General features: G+C 32.5%; 1 protein-coding gene across 1 annotated transcript; it reads left to right on the plus strand.

The window, feature by feature from the left end:
* Positions 1 to 4512: 4512 nt before the first annotated feature.
* LOC131183002 (uncharacterized) lies at positions 4513 to 6720 on the plus strand. Its single transcript, XM_058152624.1, has 6 exons — positions 4513 to 4621; positions 5300 to 5421; positions 5522 to 5619; positions 5726 to 5964; positions 6227 to 6560; positions 6645 to 6720. Exons 1-6 carry the CDS (start codon positions 4513 to 4515, stop codon positions 6718 to 6720), a joined length of 978 nt encoding a protein of 325 aa, XP_058008607.1.
* Positions 6721 to 7513: the final 793 nt, after the last annotated feature.

Genomic DNA, 7513 nt, shown 5'->3' on the forward strand with positions numbered 1-7513 from the left:
GTAAAATATGGGAAAAATAAATTTAGGACTAGAAAACTTGCCTGGCTATGACTTACAAGCAAGGCAACACAATTCATCCTGAATAACACATATAGAAATTATGGTTTGCCCTCAAAATAATTTCATTCCAAACATGAAAGTAAACTCAAGAATATTTACACATTTATGAAAGAGATGTTATATAAATGTTCCAAATGATAAAATTGTGTTTTGTATCATGTTTTACCTTTGGGAAATTAAAACAAAACAAAAAAGAAAAAAGGTAGAAGAAGAGAGGCTAGGCTAATGTGTGAGAGATAAAAAAGAAAGGCTCGTGTGGCATGTATTCAATACAAGAAATGTTAGATTTAACAGTAAAAGTTTTTACTAGTAAAATTATAAAATTTACTGCCATAAGTTTATGCCAGTAATATATGAACTGTTGTATGTTACTACTAAAAAATTGCGGTTGTAGGTATTTTACAATAGAATTATAGTTTTTGCCAAAAAAAAAAAGTTACTGGTATCAACAATTATTGCTACCAAAAATTGATCAATGATAACAATAATAAATAACAATTACTATCATATCTTTTTTTATTTACCATTAGCAACAATTGTTATGTTATTATTGTATGTTAGCTTTATAGCAACAAAATAGGTGTCATCGCAAAATTTGTATTACTAATTTTAACATTTGTTGAAGTGTTTATTGTGGCTATTAGGGTTTCTTTGGTGGTTGATGGTAGTGTATGGATTTGAATTAATATGAATGAATGTGAATGAATGCCTCTTTAGGAGAGCTCAAGGAATATTTATAAGCATATCACTATATAGGAAGATTTGGCCTAGGTTTACTTAGGAAAATTATTGATTTTGTTATGGATTTCTTCTTATTTAGTTGAAAAGAGTATATCACCTTCCTTTTTAATTAAAAGAGCAGATACCTCCCATTTTCTCTCTAATTTCAACCAAGGGCTATTAGTTGACTTTTTTTGCATTTGTTATTTTATTTTTTAAATATTCTCCCTTATTTTCTTTCCTTTTTTGTCTAATTTTCCCTTAAGTGCAAAGGAAGACTAGATTCACTCCTCACCTACCCCCTTGGCTACAAATGGGCTTGGAGTAAAGACTTAATGGGCCTTGCTCTAGTTGACACTCCTTAGGCTTGCTTTGGTTCAGTTCAGCACTGGGTTAGGTCCAATTAAAGCACTAGAGATCCATGCATTTGCTTACAAGCCCTACAGCACTCTCTAACCTATTTTATTATTTTTCTATTTTTATTTTTCTTCTACAAACCCATTTAATTTTTTTATATGTTTATTTTAATCATGTATAATATTATATTTCATTTCTTCATGCATTTTCAACATCCCTTAAACCTTTGAACCTTTCATCATTAGGCTCCTCACTGCCTCAAATGTATATGTTCTTCAAGAAACAAAAATTAGGGGTCTACATAATTTCATGATAAAAAACACCAAAAATAAATTTTATAACACCATCTACAAAAATCTGGGTGTGTGTAAGGCATGTTTTTATGTGTCTAAACTTTGAAAAATTATAAAAGAAAATGTTATACAAATCCTTTTCCAATGATTCAAAAGCCTAATTCAAATGAAAACAAGGGCAAAAGAAAACATTTACATCAAAGTAGAACAAAATCAAAAAATTACTTAAATATGCAATGGAGTTATAAAAGTGCCCCCTAGAAATTACTCTTTTGTATTTAGTAGTTTTTTTTGAATTAAGAGCTTCTTTAACACCTTAAGACCTCTAAAAATGAGTGGCAAGGGCTATAGTTCTAGCTAGTGGTTTGCTAAGTCCCAAAGGAATGTTGGAAAGTCCTTTTCCTTCAATCAACTAGGGTGGTTTAAGTGTGCATGTGCATGTGTGTGCTTTAGTTGTGGAGTGAGTGAGGCAACTACTAGGGTTTCTTTAGAGTGTTTTGAAAGAGTTTAGGCAATTGTAAAGTGTGTCTAAATGTCATCCAAAGATGCTAGAAGAGGTACAAATAGGTGTTTAAATAGGTGAGTTGCTATTTGGGAAGATGATCTTCTCTAAATAAGGAATAATATCATCCTAAAAATATGGCTTATTTCTTTCCCTTTTCTCTCCAAGATTTTGCTCAAGAGATCTTCATCTCTCTTTTTTTATTTTTTGACTTTCCTGTTTGCTTTATTCTCTTCCTAAATAGAGATATGCCTACCCAAAGACACAAATAAAGGATCACACTTTCCCCTTTCTCTTTCCTTGGCCAAATGGGCTTAAACCTAAAGCCCTAAGGCCACTTTAGTCCTTTAAAGGCTTTAAGGGGCCTAGGGCTAGGCTTCATCGTATGGCATAGGCTCTAGGCTTAGATCCAAGCCCAATTCGAAACCTTAAACTCACCTTTGTGGATTTTTATACTTTGGTCCCTCCTTGGTTTTTATGCATTACCATCCTTCTTTTGCTTATTCTGGTGCCTAGAGAGTCTTTGAATCCATTGAGTTTTTATCATTGGGCTCTTTACTGTCTCTACAATTACATGTACTTAAAGGTATAAAAAAATGGACATAAATTAATATATGATAACAAGCTTGACAACATAATAAATATTTGGCTTTATACACATCATAGTGTGCATTAGGCATCATCCTATTCCGACAAGAACCTCTACTCATTAGTTCCTTTTCTTGCTGAGTCTTAAGATATGGTTTTCGACTATCAGCATGTTATTTACATAGAATGAAAGATCAAAACCTTTTGTTAATTCTTTTAATGTACTCTTAATGGTCTTCATTGATCATAGAGAAATGAAATGACATGATTGCATTATGCTACTAATATACCATTGTCTTGGCTATTGCTCAAATCCATAAATAGACCTCAAAGGAATCTATCTAATTCTTTTATGAGAAACATAGTCTTTACATCTATTTAGTGTAATTCAAGATTCAAACAAGTTGCTATAAAGCAAATTAGCCTTATAAAGGTAAATTTCATAACAATTGAAAATTTTCTCATACATTTCTTCCTATTATTTATACCTCTTAACCACTAGGTATCTTGATACAACCTAGCCTTACAATTTATTATTTGAGAACCTATTTGTTTTCAATGGATTTATTTCCTCTCAGCAAATCAACCAACTTTTAAATTTTGGTTTGATTTCATAGACTCGATCCTTTCATTCATTGCTTTAATTCATTGTTCCACAATAGGGTCACTGAGAGCCTTGACTTCTTATCATCTGGTGGAGTATCTATAAATGGTTCACTTCGATCTCAATATGACGTTGGGAAACACTTTTTATAATGCATTTATTATAGGTGAAATTGATATATTGACTCATCAATGTATATGTTACTTTTACTCATCAATGTATAGTACAACCTAAATAATATAATGCGAACGTTTCCTTTAATACCAACACACAATTATGTATATTATAATAAAAAAAATTAACTGAGCTAAAAATCTCAAATTCAATTTAGATGGTAGATCATACTAATGTACCATAGATAGATCATATTACATTGCCTAAACATTGCATGAACACAAATGATAAAAACATCACTAAAACCTATTAATTTTGTAAATTGAACACTTCTAAATTCTGCTAGTAGTGGGCTGCTATACTCCAACCTTCGCAAATTATAAAATAAAATAAAATAAAATAAAAAACTAGTTAAACAATTGCAATATATCAGTAACTACACAGAAAGAAATCATAAAAAATTCAACAACTGAAATATTAGAGTATGCATATTGAATAAAATAATGTGAATGTTCTCATTGAATAACCTTGCATGCAGAATACTCTATTCAAACAAGGAGATAAATTAATAATTGCATTATACTTTTTAGTTATATGAATAGCCAGTGAATTGGAGGGATGTAAGAAACTGAAATTCATTGCAAAATTCTTTTTTATATCACATTAAAATTGATCTTTTTCAGAAACATTAAAAATAGGTTTCCATAAATTAGCCACAAAATTACCCAAAAGTTACTGTTTGTGGAATTATGCACAATCTAGACAAAAGCATTTCTGTTTTAAAATTCAACTTTTCTGTGTTTTCTTCTGTTCAAAATTATATATATAAGTCTTTGCTTCCTTAACATTTCCAGAATTCAGCACTTCATCCTACCAATTAGTTGCATATTGTCTTCACAGCATCAAAAGCTCCCTAAAAAGGCATCTTTTCACTACAGCACTGCATCCATTTGATCAATATAGTCATTCCCTCTTTGTTATCCTATAACCAATTGCAGTTATACAAGCTCAATTTAGCCTTAATTCAGATAAACTGAAAACAATTTCTGGGTATTCTATAGAAAGTAGAATTCAAGTGAATCCAAACGCATAAGGTTTCAAGAGTCCACAAATCCAAATGATAAATGTATATGTATATTCAATTACAGTTAAGAAAAGTAATAATACCAATTTTGGTTTTAGCTTCGTGAACATAACATGCAAGGTTGTTGAGCTTTATCTAATCCAAATGATCAATATATATGAATACATACAAATAGGGATAAATAGGAGAGATGGAGGAAAGAACTTATCAGGAAGAATCAAGATCTGCCGAAGCACGTGGAGCCAAGAGTCCATATCAGGGTGCAGAGGAAGAATCCTATCTTGGAGAGGTTGAGATGAGTTAGAAAGTCGGATGTGAGAGATGTTAAGCTCGAGTTGACCCTTGTGGGTCAAGCCAAACTCGTTGATGGGGATAATCGGACTGTTATCGGATCAGATATCAGAATATCGGATCTCGGCAAAACAAAGAGAAAATAGAAGAGATGCAAAGAAAGAGGAGAAACAAGCAAGCCATGGATCTGAGGGAAAATTATATTCTACACTTGCTGTACTAACTAGGATGTTCTAAATGGAATAGCAAACCACTCAAATCACCACATAGGGCTTTATTTTTGGAAATATTTTAAAGAAAAAAAATTATAAAGATAATTTTTGTAAATCCATCATCCTGTAACTTAACCAAAAAGTCAGTTTGATTCGGTTGAATTAGTCGGGTCCATCGGTTTCATTCAAAGTATTTTGGTGCAATGTACCAGGAATAGCTAATTATCATTATATTCTCCTTTCATCATATAATTCTCTATACTGATCAGATAGATATTCGCACCCTCGATTCATTGTCAAAGTGTTGAATTTCCTGTCTCATTGATTCTCAATCATACCGACGTGTTACACATATTTTCTTTGGTGTTCTTGTTGGTGGATCTTTGTTATCCCTGTCACCGTGAAATGGGATCATACTTTGAAGAATATCAACTTTTATTTGCTCTAAATTTTTGTGATAATATGAATGTGCAGAAGCTAAATCAAGCGGCTTCCTTTCCTCATTGCTGGGAGCTGGATGTGAGTGTGATGGATATAGCATTTACGTAGTTGGACATTCCCTAGGAGGTGCAATTGCTACATTACTAGGATTGAGAGTATGTTCTTTTACTTGCATTTTCCATGTTTGGCATAGGAACAAAATGTTTACAACGGAAGGAAAATGACAATTTGTTAGTTCATTTTTTATGTATACAGCTATATGGTCAGTACCCAAACTTACATGTTTATGCATATGGGCCCCTTCCATGCGTGGATTCAGTCATAGCAGAAGCATGCTCAGAATTTGTTACAAGGTAATTTTGAATGGAATTCATGGTGATGGAAATTTCAAGGCAAGTTTTCTCATTATTTGTTTGTTGTTTATTTCTGTTTCATTGGAAGTGTTTGAGCTTTCTGCAGCATTATACACGACAATGAATTTTCTGCACGCCTTTCAGTGGGATCAATTCTACGGCTTCGGGCAGCTGCAATTATGGCACTCTCAGAAGATTCCAAAACTGATACAGCTTTTATTTTTAGACTTGCTTGTCGATTTCTTTATATTAGCAAGTGGCAAAGAGGCATTGAGGTTAAAGATCCATCAGAATTACATTCTCCACCCACCACAGTGGAAGATCAAAATTATGAAGTCCATAAAGGTTTGTGTCAGAATTATAAACTAAGCATATATATATATAGCACCAGAAAATGCAAGAATATCTAGTTTGCTATAATATTGCTGATACCATTCAAGGGAAAACACAACATACAAATACTGGCAGTTTTGTGTTTTTGGTCAATGATAAACCGGGTCTAGACATGATTTTTCCAATATTGAATTGGTTGTTCTACTAAGATTCTTAATTTTGACTGCAGCAAGCAATAAACTGGACGATGACAATCCTTTCTGGAAGGAATCAGATACAAGCAGTGATGGAGATATTGATGATGACAGTTTTGAAAATCCTTTTCATAATGAGGCTGCGAATGTAAATGCAGTAGATAATCCTGTATCTCAATTTTTGGAAACTGTCCCTGGAAGTGAAAATGGGTCAGCTGGGGATCCCCCAGAGATGTTTCTACCAGGGCTTGTGATTCACCTGGTACCAGAACAAAGAAATGACAATGTGCCTTTGTGGAAAAGCTGGAGATTCCAAGAGAGGGCGCAGCATTATAATGCTTATATAGCAAACAGAGAAGACTTCAAAGATATTGTTGTCTCACCAAATATGTTCCTTGATCATCTTCCTTGGAAGTATAACCATTATATTCCTTCTGGTTTAAATTATCTGTGCCTTGTAGGAATAAGCCATTTTTTTATTAAATGATAATTTTTCAGATGTCGTGATGCCATGCAAAAGATATTAAAAGCTGAAAATGACGAAGGCCTGCATAATGAAGTTCAAATTGTGTGAGTTATGTACATTGTAGTTGATACAAAAGCTGCAGTTTTCTTTCATGATCTCCTTTGTAGCACTTACTCTGTGCCATTCTGGAAAGGAGCTGAGTGTCTGCAATCTAGTTAGATAATCCAAGAGAGAGAAACTAACCAAGATCCACTAGTGGATCTTATGAGCACCCATGATCCAAATGAAAAAAATGTATAGTATTCTATGCTGATAGTCTTCATGCTGCACTTTTTTTTTCCTTTTTTTTATTGGATTTGACATGCAATTGAATTTCTATCAGATAAGTGTTCTTGAGAAGCGTTGCCTTGCTGATATCCTCTTAATGTTATCATATCTCCAACAATCTTGACCCTCTAATCCAAAGTACAATATATAATCGTCAGCTTCCATATTCAAACGAGCAAATCCTGCAATGGTTTCTTATCATGTCCATGGAACTCTGAAGTCCTTTCCCACTATCCTTTGGTCTTTGAAATACCCTTCACAAGTTGAAACTGATGTGTCTATATCACGTGTTAAATATAAATAAGTTATGCCAGGGAGAATTTCTAGAGTATCACCACAATTTCATGTCAGATTTGACATGAAATAGTAAATACATATTCTTATAAAAAAAAATAAATAAATACATATATGCAAATATATAATTATTATTGTTATTTTAACAAAATATATAAGGTAATTATAAATTTTTATGATCCACCCATATTTATATATTCACTTATAAGGACTCATATATATATTATTGTGAAAATCACACCTATACAAAATAAAAAACACAAAATTTAACGTGATTCTA

This window comes from Hevea brasiliensis, chromosome 1 (genome assembly GCF_030052815.1).
Source record: "Hevea brasiliensis isolate MT/VB/25A 57/8 chromosome 1, ASM3005281v1, whole genome shotgun sequence".
In the NCBI taxonomy this organism is placed as follows: Eukaryota; Viridiplantae; Streptophyta; class Magnoliopsida; order Malpighiales; family Euphorbiaceae; genus Hevea; species Hevea brasiliensis.

Excerpts from the sequence above, each read along its gene's own strand:
- LOC131183002 (XM_058152624.1), top strand. The coding sequence starts at position 4,513 with ATGGAGGAAAGAACTTATCAGGAAGAATCAAGATCTGCCGAAGCACGT. Across the intron at positions 5,422-5,521 it reads CTACATTACTAGGATTGAGA|CTATATGGTCAGTACCCAAA; the intron begins GTATGTTCTTTT and ends TTATGTATACAG. Across the intron at positions 5,965-6,226 it reads AAATTATGAAGTCCATAAAG|ATACAAGCAGTGATGGAGAT; the intron begins GTTTGTGTCAGA and ends GGAAGGAATCAG.